General features: G+C 38.1%; 1 protein-coding gene across 1 annotated transcript in view; it reads left to right on the top strand.

Moving 5' to 3' along the window:
• Positions 1–17,288, top strand: part of slc2a3a (solute carrier family 2 member 3a) — a 30,508-nt gene extending 13,220 nt beyond the window's left edge. The window contains exons 5-11 of the mRNA XM_056480093.1: positions 1,094–1,334; positions 4,669–4,831; positions 8,884–9,071; positions 13,143–13,247; positions 13,332–13,430; positions 13,532–13,735; positions 14,970–17,288. Of these exons, the coding sequence (XP_056336068.1) occupies positions 1,094–1,334; positions 4,669–4,831; positions 8,884–9,071; positions 13,143–13,247; positions 13,332–13,430; positions 13,532–13,735; positions 14,970–15,317 (1,348 nt within the window). The 3' untranslated portion in view covers positions 15,318–17,288. The remainder of the gene's footprint in view (positions 1–1,093; positions 1,335–4,668; positions 4,832–8,883; positions 9,072–13,142; positions 13,248–13,331; positions 13,431–13,531; positions 13,736–14,969) is intronic.
• Positions 17,289–18,012: the final 724 nt, after the last annotated feature.

The following is an 18,012-nucleotide window of genomic DNA, read 5'->3' as shown; positions in this document are numbered from 1 at the left end:
AGTAGAAGCCTCCAAAATGAGATGCAGATTCAGGGTTCAACTTCAGGTGGTTATTACTTAACAAATAATATAAATAGTATGAATGTAAACATTAGGTAAGCAGGTTACATTGTAACGGCGTGTCCAAACAACACGCTACGTGACAAGATGCGCAGTGATAAGCAATTTGGCTGTTTGCAACAGACGAAACCTGAAAGAAGTTTAAATACAGCCATTCAGAATCACAGAATAGTGCACTCACTGCACTCCAACGAAATGGTAAGGTTTAAAATCTAATTAATACATATTAAACCTCTTTAACATTATTAAATGTACATATTGAATTACTGATATGTGTTGGTTTGCACTGAGTTACAGTTCTAAAGTTCAATTTCAAATGATTTATCTTATTTTCAAGATCTGCTGCTTTCAGTAGTACGGCAATAAAAGTCACGTAAAATGGTATTCAAACTCACATTATTAGCATTTAACTCTGAATAAAGCACATGCGGTGTACCTAAGGTGATCATTGTCAGTTTTCTGTTGTTCAGCTGCAAGAAATAGAAGCCGTTTCTTATATATATATTTGAAGAGTTGGTTGGAACAAAATCTCCTTTTAATTTGGAAAATATTCCTTCTATTGCGTGCCATTGCTTTTATTTAGTACACAACCTAAATCAGCCTTAAATCAGTACACTGCTGTTAGTGTCGTCAATCTGGTAACCTGTGCTTTGTGTGTTTTGAACCAGGCGTGCAATACCTAGTTCAACCACTGGGTGTCAAACTTAATTGAGTAATTGCATATTACCTTTAAATAATATTTAAATTTTTATACTTCATATAAGAAAATAAATATCCCAAGAGTGTCAGAAAAATACTACACTTTAAATTAAGTTTATTATTGTCATCACATTTAATGTTTACTTAACTAATGTTTAGATCTTATTACTGCAAAAATACTAATTAGTGTTAATCAAAAAATACTGACAGAAAATAATCTAGCAGTGTTTTTCTATTACATGCTGCCATTTTGTCTCATTTCCTCTGTTTGCATCTGAATTAGTATTTCTAATTCAATTGAACCCTCCCCGTCTGTCTGTTTTTCTTTCCACAGACGCAAGTCCATGATCCTTGTCAATGTCTTGGCTCTGATTGGTGGTGGTCTGATGGGACTTTGCACTCTCTGCTCCTCCTTCGAGATGATCATTGCTGGTCGGCTGGTGATTGGGCTCTTCTGTGGCCTCTTCACGGGCCTCACGCCAATGTATGTTGGGGAAGTGTCACCCACTCCCCTCCGCGGGGCCTTTGGTACCCTGCATCAGCTTGGCGTTGTGGTGGGCATCTTGATTGCACAGGTAAAGCACTCTCACGGCATAAAAATATAAGGTTTTTGAGTGTTTGTCTTGACTAGATTGTTTAACAAACCTTGTTTGAGTCACAACAAAAGCCTTGGGGAAATGTCCATTCTAATTAGTTTAATGCACTTGTTGAATGAAGCTTCTAATTGAATAGGGTAATCAATTTTTAATAGAGCTGTAGTGAAAAATCGTTCAAATCAATTTTCTCAATTGCATTGCTGTTTTTTCTTAAATTGATTCTCAGCTTAGTTTTTATCAGCAGATGGTGCTCTAGGCTTGTTTTTTAACTATAGGAAGTTGGCTTTTATGTGACAAGATTAATGTAAACACAGCTCACTAAGAACACTCTAATTCACTTTAACCTTTACTAACTTTATTAATGATTATTTTAGATTTGTGTGGTGTTTGCAAGGAATTAGATGCAAGCAGACTTTGGCTGTTAGTAAAGAGCGCCATCTGCTGATTAAAAACTAAGCTCAAAATCCATGCAAGAGAGAATAGTGATGTATTTAGAAAATCTCAAAACCGATATCTTAAATTATTTTTTTGTCATAGCTCTAATTTTTAAAGTACAGATGGTTTAACAAGCCTTGTTTGTGTCACAGCAAAAGCCTTGGGGAAATGTCCATTCTAATTAGTTTAATGCACTTGAATGAAGCTGCTAAGTGAATAGGGTAATCGTTTGAGAAACTGAAACGTAAATTTTCTAAATGCATCGTTATTCTCTTCAGAATTGATTTTGAGCCTAGGTTTTATAAGCAGATGGCACTCTTTGCGAGTTTTTAACTATACACTCGAATGCTCATGAGGAAGAGGAAGTTGGCTTTTATGTCAAAGGATTAATGTTACACAGCTCATTATGCACACTCTTGAAATTCACATAAACCTTTTCTTACTTTAATATTGATCATTATAAATTCATGTTGTGTTAGTAAGGAATTGGATGCAAGCAGACTACGGCTGTTTTTTTTTTTTTGAAGAAAAGAGTGCCATCTGCTGTTAATATTTAGCTTAGAATCCATTCAAGAGAGTCAATGCATTTAGAAAATCTCAAAATCGATATCTTCAATTAATTTTTGTCATGGCTCTACTAAAGTAGCCTTATTATCCTTTTTTAGATAATACCTTTCAAATGTTAGGGTTTAATGTAAATTTAATATTTATTATATTATGTTTAGGCAAAGTTCACAAGCAAACACAAACAAACGCACTGCATCAATCACTCTAGATTTCTCGCCGTGTGTTTTTGCCTCATGCGAATTTTCTGCTTGAGTTGAATTTTGTGAACTTTTGTAGAAAATGTGCGTTTGGTGCAAATATGGGGTATTCGCTTCAACTGCATTTCATTTTCATTTCATTTAATGTTTGTTTGTTTTTTGTTGTTGTGAGAACTTAAGTTTGATGTGAACCCAGCATTAAGGTTTTAAATCAAAGTGCACAACAAATACAGTTGTTGTTTCCAAAAGAAAGTCCTGATTTTTCAGTAATCCGGGTCAATTCCTGCATAAACAAAAATACTTTTGGTCACATTTCTATAATATCAACCCATCATCTTAATTGGCTGCCAGTAGGCAATGTCTAATTTAACCCTCAAATTGTCACATGTTGGTAAAGACTTGGATAATGAAAAGAATATTTAATGGCTTTTTACTACATTAGATCAAAGACTATAATCAGGATGTCTGCGGGGTCTTAAAAAGTATTAAAAGTTGATAAATTAATTATGAGAAAATTAAGGCCCTTAAAAGGTATTAAAAAGTCTTAATCGTGTTTTACGAGGTCTTAAAATTTGTGTTTGACTCCAAAAAAAGCATAAATATATTTATTTTCTTCCTAATATTAACAACGGCGTGCTCGATCCACGTGATTGGTTTGGGTTGGGGCACGTCCAGCCAAGCTCCATGTCTGGGTGATGTCACGTAATTACAGACAAATGCAGGAAGGTCATGTGATGCTCTCCACATGTAGCGAAACCAAAGAGCAAAACAGACCGCAAAATGGGAAAATGTAAGTTTACGTACTCCTGGTTGGAGAAAGACGAGTTTAAACAGTGGCTGAAACCTGTCACTGAAAACAACTGCGTTATTTATTCTTTAAGCTTTGTTTCTTCCGAGCTTATTTGAGTTCTGTAGCATGGTTGTGCTCCATTGATTTTTATAACTACAACTGTTTATTTAATCAAAGGTTTGATACTGATTAGAACTTGGAAGTGGCAATGAGGACTTAAAATATTTTGCGACGGCCTTATAAAAAAAGTGTTAAAAAGGTATTGAAATTTCCTTTAGGATGCCTGCATATACCCTGATAATACAATAGTAATAAAAACTCAAATTTAAAGACTTTACCATACCAACAACACTGGAAAAAGAGCACAAGCAAATTTGAATACACTGAAAATAACAAGGAGCAGGTGAACATAGTAGGTAACTATGTTAACAAGTTAGTGAAGGGGGAAAAGGGGCACAAATGAAAGCAGAAAAGCATGTGGTGAATATAATACTTAAAATCAGTATGTGAGGAATCCCACGAGGTTCCATTCTTGTTTTTCTGAGCTGTGAAAGACTTGTTTGTATTTCCGAAAGATGAGAAATCTGGTTTTAATTGATATGGCAAAAAATAGCATCATCAGTTACAGTTTTTATCACTGTGTTTACAAGTGCTGAGGGAAGTCTCTAGAGCTAATATTCAGAGACGGTAATGGACATGTGGTTTATTACGTTGTCAACCAGTCACAACAAATTGGACCAACTGACCAATCAGAGCAGAGTAGATGCACTGAGGATTAAAGAGATAAGGACCTGTGAGAAAAGAGCTGACACTGCTATATATATTTTGAGAAATGTTAAATATTGTGTGACCTTGTATTTATGTAAAACTATTCTAAGAGACCTTCAAAATTAAATGAGGAACCTTTTAAAAGCACACTAAGGGCGGCACTTTAAAGGGCACATAGTTTACCCCTTTTTTACGATTTAATATTAATATTATGGTTCTTCTGAGTGTGCCAGTTTAGGTTCAGTTCAAAACACAATTCATATTTTTTTATTATAATCTCCTACATCAAGTTGCAGTTGCTCTGAAAACCGCTCCAATTGGTCCACCGTTTTATGTTGTCAAATTGAAAAAAAAAAAGGACTGGATGAGTTTATATCACCCCAATATGACACTCTATACACTATACCTGCACACATGTCTGTCCAAACAGCTTAAAAAGTAGATTTTTCACCATAGGTGCCCTTTAAGTCTGCTGACTTAAAGTCATGCAATCATAGTCATGCCATCATCGGTTTTATACATTCATACATTATAAGTTGTGTCCTTTCTCATGTAGATCTTTGGTCTGGAGAGTCTGCTGGGTTCAGATAAGCTCTGGCCTATTCTTCTGGCCTTAACCATCCTGCCTGCCATCCTGCAGTGTTTTCTGCTGCCGTTCTGTCCAGAAAGCCCTCGCTACCTGCTCATTAACCTCAATGAGGAAGAACAGGCCCGCAAAGGTAAGAGAAATGAACTTTACATAGCCATATGGCACTTCATTGAACAAATTTAGCAAAAACAACACTCCCAAATTAGTGATTTCAGTAAATAAAATAGTGTTTCTTGGTGGCAGTGACTGGTAGAGCCTAAAGTAATTTATTATTTGGTGAACGACCTGTGGCAGTGAAGTTGTGCCAAATACACTTAACCTAATGTTTCCGCTTAACACTAATTATGCCTTTGAGAGTGCTGATGACAAAATGAGCTAAAACATCTGCTTAAACAGGAACCCTTTATTAAATAACATACACAGCGGATCATTGACTGGATCAGGATGAAAAAGATGCTCAGTTGCAGTCACGTTTACTACATGATTCATTTTACACCAGATGATTGTGATCATGAGTGACTAATAGATGGCAGCTACTGTAGCAAACTGTCAAGCAGCGCCAGATGGACGGTCTTCAGGATCCCTGCTTGAAAGCAATCAGCGTATTTGCAGTTATGTTTGGTTAAACTATGACAGGTTTTGCTAATATAACAAATGTTATCCTGTGTCATGTTAAGAATCTGCACAATCCACCTAGCATTTTTTATCTTCAAAAGTAGTTTTTCACCAATAACACCTAACAAGCATTACTAAACATCATTATTAATTTCGATCTAATAAGCACTATTAAAATAGCTTTTTTTATTATTAAAAAGTTATATGTCAGAAGAACAGGCATGACCTTTGAGTTTAAGAAGGTCTGCTTTGGTATTGTGGCTCATTGTTCCTCAGAAAGGAAGCAAAAGCTTGAGTCTTTATGAGTCCCTGATGAGGCTCAACAAGCAACAAACAGCAGGTTTTGTCATTTTGACATTGATTATATAGAGCACATGTGGCTAATTTAGTTCGTGGAGAGCCACAGCTCTGCACAGTTTAAGCTGCGGTCACACTGGGCTTTGTGTGTGCGAAATTCTGTCGTATGGCGCTGCGAAAAGGGGCGGGATTAAACAAAATAATTAGACATTAAAAAAGCCAGCAATTGCTCGATGTTTTAAATTTCTGTCCAGAGAGGTCGTGTTTTGATCCTTGATTGATCTCACGCAGTCAAGTGATGCGATTTCGCAGGTCAGAGTTCACCAAGCTTGAGCTTTGCACCGCAGCGAACTGCGAAACTTAACGCATGACCCTGCGTTTCCGGTCTAACGCATTTGCTTGCGTATGAATGGAAGTCTATGGGAGGAAAAGCTCAGTGTGACCGCAGCTTTAGTTCCAACCCAAATTAAACACACCTGATCCAACTAATTGAGTCCTTCAGGCTTGTTTGAGACCTACAGGTAAAGCCCTGCCCACACTGTGAGATTTCAGCCACGATTTTGTCATCTGAGACAAATTTGGTGAATCCTAAAAGATTCCTGAAATCCTAGGCTAAAATAAAAGCAGAGTTGGAACTAAACTATGCAGGGATGTGGGCCTCCAGGAACTGAGTTTGACACCCCTGATATAGAGTCATGGCTAACATTTCTCCCTGAATACATCAAATATGGACCTGCACACATATTTTTTTACTTGAAATGTAAACAAAACTTCACTTTTAAGAATTGATTTTGATCAATTTGATCTTCTATTTTTTATTTTATTTTTTAAGAAATTACAATTACCTGTATGGAAATGTTGGTCAACACCCAATAATGTTTGGAAGGAAACTGCAAGGAAAAATTTAGACCGTTATTTTTGCTAAACCCCTTACAGGTTTTTTTTTACTGATTAGATTTATTATTTTACAGTAAAACACTCCAATTATCCAGCCATCTTGTCTTTCATCTACCATAAACTTTTCTAAAGATTCTAACTGCGGCATGCAACGTTTCACAACACAAACCAATATTAACCCTCATGGTCAGCAACATGCTTCTTTAGTGGAAGAAATGGTACTGTTACCTAGTGGTACCAAGAAAGCAGAAAGGCACTTTCCAAAACCTTTTCATTTAATGTTCCATGCTGGTGGAATGATCTTCCCATTCCCACATATACTACAAATTCACTAGTATCATTCAAACGACATCTAAAAACCCATCTCTTCCATGATCACCTGAACCCCTGTGAACAAAACCATTGGCGACACTTCCCCAACATACATTGGCGTGAGGCCCGTGAAAAGGCCAAAGAAGATCATTACCGACCGGCAATGATCATCTCGAAGGAGGAGCAGAGGGTGCAAAGTCCCATCAGACCACCATCAATCAGAGCCAAGAAATTGATGAGGATCAGGGACTTGCGTCTGTGGAAAGAAAAACAGATAGATGGGGAGAGTTCAATTGAATTAGAAATACTAATTCAGATGCAAACAGAGGAAATAAGACAAAATGGCAGCATGTAAGAGAAGAACACTGCTAGATTATTTTCTGTCAGTATTATTGATTAATACTAATTAGTATTTTTGCAAACCACCTGTTTGCAACCCCCCTGTAAACTGTCATGATTTGGCTCAAAAGCCATGACAAATGAAAGGAGGACATAAACCGGTGGTTTGGTGCCGATGGAAAAAGTGTAATTATTTAAACACAAAATATAGAAATAATCAAATGCTCAGGCTAACAAAAATCAACTGTTAACCAAAACTATAAAGCTAGAAACAAATGAAACCCAAAATCAAAATAACCGGGAGCAAGCGAACACCACATGCGAACATTGTCTGTGTCACGATCACCAGCGATCGTAACTTCATAGATCGCTGGATCTCACTCACAATCCTTATGGACTACAAATCCGCCATTTCTGGACTACATTTTCATACATGCACTTCACTCACACACACATGCTTCCTCATTCTGACTGATTACACTCGCACCACCTGAGGATTGTCAAAGACTGATTACACACACTATTTAAACAGCACACTCACTCATTCACATTGCCAAGTCATGTTTTCTGTATAGTGACAAATCAACATGTTTTTCCTTGTCTTGTTTTCCTGTGTTTTGACCTTAGCCTAGTTTGTCTTTTTGTCCCTCTCTGCCGCCTGCCTTTTGACCTCTTGCCTGATACTTTTGACTTCGATTCTGGACTGCCTTTATACATCTGTTTGCACCTGTGTTGACCATTGCTTGCCTGACTACCCAATAAACCTGCACGTGGATCTTCACCTCAGTTGTCTCTGTCACTCCCCGTGTTACAGGCGGTGCTTTTATAGAGGAACAGGTGTTCAGAATTCTGCAGATGAGTCTCTGTGTCCCATGCACTGGTCGGCCAAGGCAGAAAGAATGGAGACTCGTCACAAAAACAACATTTAAAAAAAATATATATATCAATTTTGAGTGTGCCTCACACAGGTGAGTGGCCTTGACAAACCACCTGTAGGAAGCACACTCTTAAAAAAAAACCATTATCAATTTTGAGTGTGCCTCACACAGGTGAGTGGGCTTGACAAACCACCTGTAGGAAGCACACTCTTTAAAAATAACATTATCAATTTTGAGTGTGCCTCACACAGGTGAGTGGGCTTGACAAACCACCTGTAGGAAGCACACTCTTTAAAAATAACATTATCAATTTTGAGTGTGCCTCACACAGGTGAGTGGGCTTGACAAACCACCTGCAGAAACACTCTTTTCTCTCTCTCTCTCATAAAAAAAAAAAACACTCACCCCTCCTAACTCTAGCACTAAATTCTGTGAGCACAGTTGTATAATTAGCACTTCATTTGTGTGTTGCCTCTTCTTGTTGAATTGCTGAATACCTCTTTAGTTGTTAGTTGCTTTAGACATCTGCTAAATCACTAAATGTAATGTAAATGTTAAATGATCCATAATATATCTGCTTTAATATATAAACTTTTTTTTTTTTTTATCCGGCTGAGCATTAAAAATAAGCATTTCCAGCTGTTACAAATGTATTTTGCAGCCCTACATTTCAGCAAGATTGTATAAAAATTTTCAAAAGTAGCAGTAAATAAAATTATTTAAATTTATTTAAAAATTGTTGTAAATTGTTGATCTAAATCCATTGAAAAGCCAAACTCCAAATATAATAATTCTATTAGACTTCAATGGCTACCCACCAAACCTTCATAATTTTGTCTCGCAGCCCTGGTGCGTCTGCGTGGTTATGAAGATGTGGGGAAGGACATGCAGGAGATGAAGGAAGAGAGTGCGAAGACGGCCATGGAGAAGAAGGTGACCATCCCAGAGCTCTTCCGCTCTGCTGCGTACCGCCAGCCTCTGCTCATCGCCATTATGCTCCAGCTCTCCCAACAGCTCTCCGGCATCAACGCTGTGAGTCACATACATTGGCATGATGGTCATGCACTATGCATGAAATTGCATTTTACCTTTGATTTTTTGGTATAAACCAGTGTATTGAATAGATATTATTAATGTGCATACTTTGTCATTTTACACATGCAAGTATACTGTAGTATCTTTAAATTCAGCATGTTGGACTTGAACTTAAATTTGGTGTTCCAATGATATTGTAGCAAATGAAATTTAAAGCCAAGAGAAACCTTTGGTCAAAAAAACATTTGTCAACTGAAATAAAACATTTACAATAAATGAAAATCTAAAACTAACAAGTCACAAAAAAGCCTAATTAAATTAAAATAACAATTAGCAAAAAATAATCAACTTATAACTTAAACACTAATAAAAACCAAAAAAGGGGGCTCATTCACACCAAATGTGTCTTTGCTTCTAAATATGCGAGATGCAGGGCTCAGGAATGGTTAAAAGCCACCAGCTAGCTCTCTGCAACTTTCACATGGTCGCTGAAGCCAAGCAAGGCTGCGCCCGGTCAGTACCTGGATGGGAGACAACATGGGAGAGCTAGGTTGCTGCTGGAAGTGGTGTTAGTGACACCAGCGGGGGGCACTCAACATTGATAGGGACTCTATACTCCTCAGTGAGTGCTGTCTCTTGGATGAAAAGTTAAACCGAGGTCCTGACTCTCTATGGTTGTTGAAAATCCCAGGATGTCCTTTGAAAAAGACTAGATATCCTGACCAAATTTTCCCACTGGCCTCTGCACATTATGGCCTCCTAACATCCCCATATGATAATTGGCTTCATCACTCTGTCTCCTCTCCACCAATCAGCTGGTGTGTGGTGTGCGATCATGCACAATATGGCTGCGGTCGCATCATCCAGGTGGATGCTGCACACTGGTGGTGGATGAGGACACCCCCCCCCCCCAAAAAAAAAAATATGTAAAGTGCTTTGAGTGTCCAGAAAAGTGCTACTTAAATGTAAGGAGTTATTATTATTTAAAAAAAAGAACAGCACCAAACAGAAAAGCGTTGTGTTGCGGTGGATTCGAGCGTATTCGAACTCCTGACACAGCCACTGAGTGCCTGATGACCTGGAGCAGTATCTTCTCCACCTCAACAGACACTTATCGACCTTCAGCAGTGGTATTTGCATTACACTGAACTGAACTGAACTGAACTTCAACATTGACATTTATACTAAACTCAGCTGAATCGGGTTCAATTTAACAATTTGAAGTATTATGGCTTTTTCTTCCTCTCTGTTAAGCTGCTTTGACTCAATCTACATTGTAAAAAGCACTACAGAAATAACTATTAATTTAATTGGCTGTAAACAAAAACTTGCAACAGTTGCCCACCTCTGAGCTATTCTGACTGGTGCACTGCTTTGGAACTGACAGTGATCAGCAGCACTGTGATTAAAAGTTGAAGTTCTCTTAACTTGACTTCGCATCTAAAAAACGTGGAGCTCAAATGGGTTCAAAATATGCAAGACTTGAAATTTAACGTTTCCAATTGTCTGTCAAGTGTGTGTTTACATTAAAACACTATAGAAAAACGATTGTGTGAACAGCCCCAAACTTGTTTTCTTCATTTGGCAAAAAAAGAAAAGAAAGCTAGGGATGTTTAAGATCTTTAAAATGAAGAAGATCATTTAAATTGTTCATAATTTTTACTTTTATTCATTTGCAAGTTGCATTTCTGTGGATTTTGGTTCAGTGTCTGTTCAAATAAGTTCATCATTCATTCATGTTACTTTGGCTTAGCCCCTTATTTATCAGGGGTCGCCACAGTGGAATGAACCGCCAACTATTCCAGCATATGTTTTCCCAGTACTGGGTTGTAGCTGGAACAATACACCCATACACTCTCACACACACACACACACACACACACACACACACACACACACACACACACACACACACACACTAAGGCCAATTTAGTTTATTATTTAATTAGTTTATTTAATTGTTTGTTGACTTCAGCTCAGCATTCAACACTGTCATACCCTCTAAGCTAATGATCAAACTTAGAGACCTGGATATCAACGCGTCTCTCTGCAACTGGGTTATGGACTTTCTGACTAACAGACCTCAGAATGTTAGATCAGGCCACATCTGCTCAACCACCGTCACACTCAACACTGGTGTACCACAGGGCTGCGTGCTGAGCCCCTTTCTCTACTCCCTTTTTACCATCGACTGTAGGCCTGTAAACAGATCCAACACCATCATCAAATTTGCAGATGACACCACAGTGATTGGTCTAATCAGCAATAATGATGAGACTGCCTACAGGGAGGAGATACAGCATCTGGCCACTTGGTGCACTGACAATAATCTGCTCCTTAACACCAACAAGACCAAGGAGCTCATTGTGGACTTCAGGAAGGCACGAACAGGCTCACATGATCCCATCCACATTAATGGGATGGCCGTTGAGCCTGTCTCATCCTTCAAGTTCCTGGGGACCCACATCTCTAAGGACCTTTCCTGGACCACCAACACCTCCAGCCTGGTCAAGAAGGCTCACCAGCGCCTATTCTTCTTGAGGCAACTTAAGAAGAACCAGCTTTCATCAGCCGTCTTGGTGAACTTCTACCGCTGCACAATAGAAAGCATCCTGACCAACTGCGTCACAGTCTGGTATGAAAGCTGCTCTGTTGCTGAGCGTAAGGCACCGCAGCGGGTGGTGAAAACTGCCCAACGCATCACAGGGACTATACTGCCAGCCATTGAGGACATCCAGAAGAAACACTGTCTGCGCAGAGCACGTAGTATTCTTAAGGACACCTCTCACCCTGCTCACAGACTGTTTTCTCTCCTGCCTTCCGGCAGGCGCTTCAGGCTCCCCCGGACAAAAACCAGCAGACTAAGGAACAGCTTTTTCCCCAGAGCTGTCTCCCTTTTGAACTCTGCCCCTCACTGACTCTTTTGCCCCCCCAATACACCCCCCACACTCCTCTAACTTATACTCCTCACAATCACTGCACTATTTAACATTTGCACATTTAAAGTTTGCACTTATTCATTGCACTACATTGCGCTGATTCACTTATCTGAACTGTACATACCTACTGCACATGAACATTTGTAATTGTTTATCTATCTACCACTCCTGATTATTAATAGCATCCTGTACATGTATTCATTTATTGTAAATCTGTTCATAGCTAATACAACCTGTCTATAATGTTCATAGTACATCCATCTGTAAATATTACCATAGTTTTTCTATAACTGCACTTTATAACTTATACCTGTATCCTGCACTTGCTGCTATTGCACTGCTGGTTAGACCGAAACTGCATTTCGTTGCCTTGTACTTGTACATGTGTAATGACAATAAAGTTGAATCTAATCTAATTTAATTAATCTCTAAGGGGCGACGCAGTGGCGCAGTAGGTAGTGCTGTCAGTTGGCGTTTCTGTGTGGAGTTTGCATGTTCTCCCTGCATTCGCGTTGGTTTCTTCCGGGTGCAGTACAGGTGAATTGGGAAGGCTAAATTGTCTGTAGTGTATGAGTGTGAGTGTGTATGGATGTTTCCCAGAGATGGGTTGCGGCTGGAAGGGCATCCACTGTGTAAAACATATGCTGAATAAATTGGCAGTTTATTCCGCTGTGGCGACCCCAGATTAATAAAGGACCTAAGCCAAAAATAAAATGAATGAATGAATTCATCTATATAGCGTGTCTTTGGATGGTGGGGCACCCGAAAGAAACCCACGCCAACACAGGGAGAACATGCAAACTTCACACAAACATGCTGGCCCAGTCGGTAATCTAAGCAAGTGACCTTCTTACTTTTAATCTAAGCTGTTCTAACATTAAACTTTGCTTTGGACACCGGATGTCTTCTGTTCACTCTGTTAAACTAGAATTACTAAAACTAAATCTGAAACTAAATAAATTAAAATTGAAAAGTGTTTGAGAGTAAAACAATACTTTTTTTTTTTTTTTTAAACAACAGTATAATAACCTTGATGTCAATGATCCACTTGTTTTTTATAAGCACTCAATACATGGTCACTTAACATTCTTCAGTTAACCTTTCTGCCATTTCATCTAATTCCTCTCAGGTATTTTATTACTCCACTGGTATTTTTGAGTCAGCCGGAGTGACTCAGCCCATTTACGCCACTATCGGAGCCGGAGTAGTCAATACTGTTTTTACTGTTGTATCTGTAAGTATTCCATCATTGAACTTTAGGATAAATATAACTTTGATGTTTAATATAATACTTATCATGTTTGACCTTTTCTACAAGCTCTTCCTGGTGGAGAGGGCAGGACGAAGAACTTTGCACCTTATTGGTTTGGGTGGGATGGCAATCAGTGCTTTGGCCATGACAATCGCTCTCTTATTGGTGGGTCCTACTGTCTGTTTGCATTTTGGAAAATTCAAAACTATCCCCATCAGTATCTGATGATCATAGTTAATGTTTTTATTACATTTGTCTCTGAGCAGAAAGACATTGAGGCTCTTCGCTACCTCAGCATTGCTGCAATCTTTGCTTTTGTGGCCATGTTCGAGATGGGCCCTGGACCCATTCCCTGGTTCATAGTGGCTGAATTATTCTCTCAGGGGCCACGTCCTGCTGCTATGGCTGTTGCGGGATGCTCCAACTGGACAGCCAACTTCATTGTGGGAATCAGCTTTCCAAAGTTAGAGGTATGAGTTTTATGTTACAACCCCAAATCAGAAAAAGTTGGAACAGTATGGAAAATAAAAAAGAAAATAATGATTTCTAAATTTACTTTGAGTTGTATTTCATAGCAGACAGTGCAACAAACATTATTTATTGTGTTCCTCATGATTTTTATTGTTTTTTTTTCTAAATTAATACTTATTCAATTTTGGTTCTTGCAACACATTTCAGGTGGAACAGTAAAGCATTTACCACTTTATAATGTTGCCATTCCTTTTCACAACACATGGAAGACATTTAGAGACTGAAAACGATTGTGATGGTTGTTTCAGGTGTAATTTTGTTCCATTCTTCCTCCACACAAGATTCTAGTTGGGCAACAGTATCCGTTGTCACATTTTATGCTTCAAAATGCGCCACACATTCTCTACTAGAGACAGGTCAGGACTGCAGACAGGCCAGTCAAGTACCTGTATCTTCTTCCTCCATTACACTTGCATTACCAAGGCAGCAACTGAAGCATTTGTATTGCAGTCTGTAGAGCTCCATTATCAGCACCACCATGAAAAAATAAAACATAGGCTGCGCCTAAAATCGCCTAGTATTCAGTAGGTACTGTACTGCATTTGAATTTAAATGTATAACTCTGACGTTACGTTAAAGGTACGTTCTATATGGTATGCATGTCAGTAGTATGAATGAAACTCAGACGTACTACATCCACCATTTTGTTATCATAAAGTGACCTACCTGCGTCTGTGTCGCTTCACTCCCATTCATGAATTCACTTGTGGTGCATCATGGGATACCGTAGCATCCTTCCAATGCGCACTTCAGAATCTTGCCGGAAGTAGTAGGACATTCGGGTACTTCTCGCATACTGTTTTTCGAATTCTATAAATTCGGACATAATACTCGGCTTGCATACTGTTTTTAGCGCACTATATAGTATGGAAGTATTCGATTTCAGATGCAGCTATTGTCTTATCCACGCAGAATAAATTTATAAAGCAAATGGAACCATTCTTCCCCATAGTGGAAAAGCAACTAATGTATTCTGGGTTATCTTTATAGGTGTCACTGTGCAAACAAGCCTATAGAGATTTTTTAACCCCCTTACCTCTAAATAACTACTAGCAAGCTACTATTGTTGCAAGCAAGCTACTATTGTTACTAGCAAGTAAAACTATTCTTGACTTATGTTGTGTTTGCAACAAAATCAGAATTAACTTTGTTCTTCTTGTTTGTGCTTTACAGGAGCTGTGTGGACCATATGTCTTCATTATATTCATGATCTTCCTCATCATCTTCTTCATATTTACGTACTTCAAAGTTCCGGAGACCAAAGGGCGAACTTTCGATGAAATCGCCCGTGGTTTTAGTGGCGCTCCACCTCCAGCCGCCGCCTCTGTGGAAGAGCCTGGCAGAGTCGCACTTCCAGCCTCTCCAGTCAAAGAGAAAGTCCCATTGGTGGAAGCTTCCAAATCATCTGAGCAGGGGCCTAGTTCAGCTGAGCAGCCTGCGAAGGTGGAGGAGAAATCCAGCTCAGTTACCCAGCCACTGGTAGATTCTAGTAAAGAGGAGAAATCCAATTCCACCATGTAAGGAAATGGCGTAACTATATAGCTTAACGCGATTAAAGCCATGACATGTACCACTGAAGATAGGAATATAATACTAGAGATTATTTACTGGAAAGAGATTATTTATGATAAACAGATTAAGAAGGAAGCCGCAGTGGAAAGTCACAGATCACCTAGATGTATTTTGAAAGCAGAGCTTGTGGTGGTGTGGGCTTTATTTCAGTATGTACCTTCAAAAAAAACGATGGTTTGGTGCAATATTTATTTATGTTTTAGGATTATTTATTCCTGATTGTGCGTTTTTAGTGCAATTTTTAAGCCCAAAATACACTTCGTTTTTTTGTTAGCAAACACTTACATTTGAACGCAAAGTATACTCCTTTAAAAGCAGACACGTGCGCTAGAAAGTTTAATCCAATGCAATGTTTTCAGAATTTGGGAGCACTAGAAATGTCTTTATAGTCTTTTAAAACAAAATTTATATGTTGTTTTTGCTGTCTTCAGTAGTTTGTTGTTGATCGTGTCTCAGTTTCTTTTCAAAAGCTTGACGCCTTGTAGTGTAAAACCAGTTCTAAGCATATACGCTTACTAAAATCAAGGATGATGCATTAAAACTGAAATATACTTTGGGCTTTAATGTGTTTTCTGAAATAGGATGTAATTTCCTATATCAAATCAACCTAAAATAAAGGGAATTTATTTATTTTTTACATCTGGCCTTCAGAATTTACATACTATTGTCAACTGTCAAACCTCAATTTCTTGGTTTAGAGAAACCAAAGTGTTTTTCTCTCAACGATAGTTGGTGATCGTTCTAATTTCAAGGTTTTTGCACTGACAATGTTTATTTTGTGCAATATAATATATAATATGTATATGCATTTTCATCTCTCCAGATTATTTATCCGAAACACTATTTAATTAGAAGATATTTATATGTACAGGAAGTGCTTAGCTAATAAAGCTTATGCCAAGAATAAAATCGCTAGTTTACTGCCAAAAAAATAATAGATTTAACAAAAACTATTCAGTCACACATTCATTCAAAATTTACAGTTACGATTCCATTGTAGAGGATGCTAATCAGTGTTCAATGAATTGTTCTTCAATCCACATTTTAGAAATCCAAGATTTTTAGCAAACAATGGGATCAGGGAGGAAACTTTGCAAGATTATAACCATTAATCATGTTAAATTTCCTAGGTGTTTTTAGTATACCAGCGTTATGTATGTGCTGCACAGATTCACTTTGAGGTTTGACAGAGTAGTGAGAGACCTCTCACTTGATTTATTAAATACATCTATAATAGCTGTAGTTTTGCACTTTCAGACACTTTATTTCAGTCCCTTTCAAAGAAAACATACAGTATTTATTTATTTTTTACTTATTAGAGAATCCTAAATCGACCATTTCGATCATGCAAAGTCCATAGACGCTTTACGCTTAGGTGTTGCTATTTTTGTCTAGATATTTAACGTGAAAGTATTTATTAATAAGCACATTTATCGGCCTTGAGTAATATGAAGAAGCTTTTCCCCATTTTAGTGTCTTGTAATCAAATATATGTTGTTGCACGGAGAGAAACTCCAAAAAAAGACCAAGAAAGACAACATTCCTCGGCAGTCATGCACTGTGGTTGTATTCCAGCGGTCAAGAGCAGCTTCACGTTGAGCCAGCCCTCTTCTAACACAAGCAAACGACCATCTTATTAACTGTTGATACCTTTCACATACTGTACCTTTATTGTGCATAATGTACACGACACAGTCTGTTGCTTACTGTACAAAGTCACTATGTAAATACCTACTGTAAGGTTGTGTTTCTGTGTTGAATGGTGTAATTGATGTGATTGCAGGTTAAAAAGAACGCATCTGCTGGTGTTTTGACGGTTGTATATTTCATGGTGGCTTTTCCTGAATGTGTGTCCAAATCATGAGTGGTTCTGTGTACAGTTGTTGTATGATTTTTGTGAATAAATAGTATAAATTATTATTATTTTTGTTTGTTTCACCTGTTTGTGCAGCGCTGTAGTAAGCTATTTATATTTTTTCCATGGGAATAATAAAAAAACACATTAAATGTTACTTTTTGTATTAATCAGTCACTAAAAACGTAAAGTTTAATGCTACCTTTGACAGCCAGAACATTTTTTAAAAGGTTTGGATGTTTTAAAGTTTTACTCAGGTAAAGTTTATAACATTAACATGTGTTAGCATGATTAGCACAATGTAAAAACAGCTTGTTTACTGGTTTGCTAGCATGGCCTGCTGAAAACCCCCCAGCTTAAACCAGCCTAAGATTGTTAATTTTAGCTGGTTGACCAGCCTGATTTTAGAGGGGTTTTGGCCATTTCCAATCTGTTCTTAGCTGGTCAGACTGGGAGATGACCAGCTTAAACCAGCTTGACCAGCCTAGATAAGCTGGGAGCCCAGCCAAAACCAGCTATGTCCAGCTTAAACCAAGCTGGTTTTAGATGGTCATTTCCCTGCATGACCACCTAAGACCAGGCTGGAAATGTCTTTAAACCAGCCTGCAAATGGCCAAAACCCCTTTAAAACTAGGCTGGTCAACCAGCTAAAACCAGCCAACCAGCCAATGCTGGTTTAAATTGTTTTTTTCAGCAGGGAAAATGTTGGTAGCATTTTAGCACATGCTAATATATTTACTAAATAAAATTATATAAAACTGATTAAATAAAACACACTTCTAGTAGGCT

Source organism: Danio aesculapii, chromosome 19 (assembly GCF_903798145.1).
Source record: "Danio aesculapii chromosome 19, fDanAes4.1, whole genome shotgun sequence".
Lineage (NCBI taxonomy): Eukaryota > Metazoa > Chordata > Actinopteri > Cypriniformes > Danionidae > Danio > Danio aesculapii.
This window is presented reverse-complemented; position numbering and strand designations above follow the sequence as displayed.